General features: G+C 30.9%; 1 protein-coding gene across 1 annotated transcript; it reads right to left on the bottom strand.

Moving 5' to 3' along the window:
• Window positions 1–2254, bottom strand: LOC109587088 (E3 ubiquitin-protein ligase rnf213-alpha-like). The gene is made up of 7 exons (XM_020003309.1): window positions 2084–2254; window positions 1761–1897; window positions 1160–1707; window positions 588–1028; window positions 379–539; window positions 134–337; window positions 1–88 (listed from the first exon to the last, which is right to left on the bottom strand). The coding sequence occupies exons 1-7, from the start codon at window positions 2198–2200 to the stop codon at window positions 14–16; spliced, it is 1683 nt and encodes a 560-aa protein (XP_019858868.1). The 5' UTR covers window positions 2201–2254; the 3' UTR covers window positions 1–13.
• Between the last annotated feature and the right edge of the window lie 6 nt (window positions 2255–2260).

The following is a 2260-nucleotide window of genomic DNA, read 5'->3' as shown; positions in this document are numbered from 1 at the left end:
TGATACTTCTTTCTCACTTGTCAGTTGGAGCTTTAACATCTAAGAATGGGCTATCTAACACTTCTTTCAATGCCTCAACAAGCAGGATCTATAGAAAAAAATCTCCTTAAAAATTAAAAATTATGTATTTTACCTGAATATTTGAATCATTTGACTTTAAACTCATTTTGTTAACAGTAGATGGCACTAACATTATGAGTTCAGAAAACAAATCAAAAAATGACTTGTTTTCAGAATAAACCTTTTGTACATTAACAACTACTTGAAACAGTGAAGTGACATCAAGCTCATCAGAAAAGGATATTCCTGACATAGCAATCATACAATTCTCCAAAACCTAAAGAATCATTATCTAATATATTAACTATTACTTAGTACCTTATAATATTCTTTTTCCAGTGGCTGTCTTTTAGTGTCCATAAGGTGAACAAAATCATGAACATAAAACCTAGCAAGAGGGCTGATAATATCTCCTGGTAAATTTTCAAAACTTTTGAACAAATCATAGTCTTTTAATAGCTTAATAAGGTCCTTAGTATCTATCAAGAATGTGTGTAATATGACTCAATATTTATTTCAAAGTATACCTTCATTACAATTTTCATTGACAATGTCATTCAAAATCCAGGAAAATGGAAACTGACAAAAAAATTGCTTTGTGGAAGCAGCATTAATACCAAAAATATCATCTGGTGTAGACTGAAGCTTTGACATTATCAGCTGTGTGACATAATCAGAGTTGTATAAATTAAGCCACAATTGTTTTAGTTCAGTTTCAATTTTTGATAGCAATTTCAAATTGGAATATTTATCAATCACAGAGATAATTTCAGCAAATATTGGAATTATTATATCATCAAATTTCCTCACGACTGCATTTTGAAATGTTCCAGCTTCTTGAAGCTTAGTCATATTCATAGATTCATCTAGTATCCATTTTTGCTTAGCATATGAATTATCTTTAGATTCTTTGTCTCTGAGTATGCCCTTAATAAGACGAATAGTTTGTGAATGAAATGTGATTTTATCTGTAGAAAAAGTTTTGAGTTATGAACAGAATTACAATTTATTGGCCTTGCCCAGGCAAAGATAAAAAAGTACTATACTGCTGTCATTCATTTATTCGCTCATTCTATGTATTTTTATTGTCTTTACTAACCTTTACTAAGTGGAAAAAGAATTTTTGGAGGAATAATTTGTGACAGTTGGCTAACTTGCTCAGGATTAGATGCTGCTTTTGATATTTGTAAATACAGCCGTTTACAAAGGTTTATTTTTTGAGGCACCGTACATGGTAAGAGTTGATAATCTTTAAATAACTGATTGTCACTAATATCACCAACACTAGCCAAAGAATTTATTGAAGCATAATCTTTCTCATCATAATAAATATCACTCATGGAGCATACTTCACCACTAAGGATCTGATTCAAAGGTACTGAATTTTCAGTGGAGAAAATAGCATCAACATGATAGCATAGCCAAGGACACTCCTGAAAGCTTACAAAGTTTGACTTCAAACACTTCTTTGGTAAATGAACGAGGAGAACAAATCTAGTATTTAAACAGCCTAACTCAACAGCTTCTCTGAATTTGTCAGTAAGACGATATCGGCAGCAAGAAATTAAATTTCCATTCTCGTGAGCTCTTTCACATTCAAAAATGACACAATGTGATTCATCGGACTTATCCTTTCTTATCATCATACTGCAATTAATAAAAAGATATATCTACATTTTATTACATTACTGTTTACTTACTCAATGCTATTAACAAAGTCTTGCTCAGTTTGAAATGCTTCCAAATGAATTCTAGTCATGTTTTCTAGATCTATTCCTATGCGATTTCCTAGTTCCTCAAATTCAGTTTGTGAGAGAGTTGGAGTATGAGTTGTCACCTAAAAATTAGACACATTATGTATGCTTACATTAAAGCTAATTATGTTATTCACTGTATAGCACTTTGTTTGGTGTAAAATTGTAATTAGTGGTTTTTAATTTAGCAATTTTTGTTACTGAGAATGAGTATTTATTACCGATTGCCAAAATAAATTAAAACTGACAAATTAAAGTGCTACTTTTACCTGTAACAATGTTTGATCTTGAGGAGGGATTCTATTTATGAGATCTGCAAGTGATGAATGTTCTTGATGTACAAAATAGATTTGTTGATATTTCTTATTCATTTTATCATTGTACATGCTTCTGACAATAGCATCTGGAGATGCAATCTGTAATAACAGCCTTTTACTGATCTCAAG

Source organism: Amphimedon queenslandica, unplaced genomic scaffold, assembly GCF_000090795.2.
Source record: "Amphimedon queenslandica unplaced genomic scaffold, v1.1 AMPQUscaffold_12689, whole genome shotgun sequence".
NCBI lineage: Eukaryota > Metazoa > Porifera > Demospongiae > Haplosclerida > Niphatidae > Amphimedon > Amphimedon queenslandica.
Note: the sequence above shows the minus strand (reverse complement) of the source record. Positions and strands in the feature narration are given on the sequence as shown.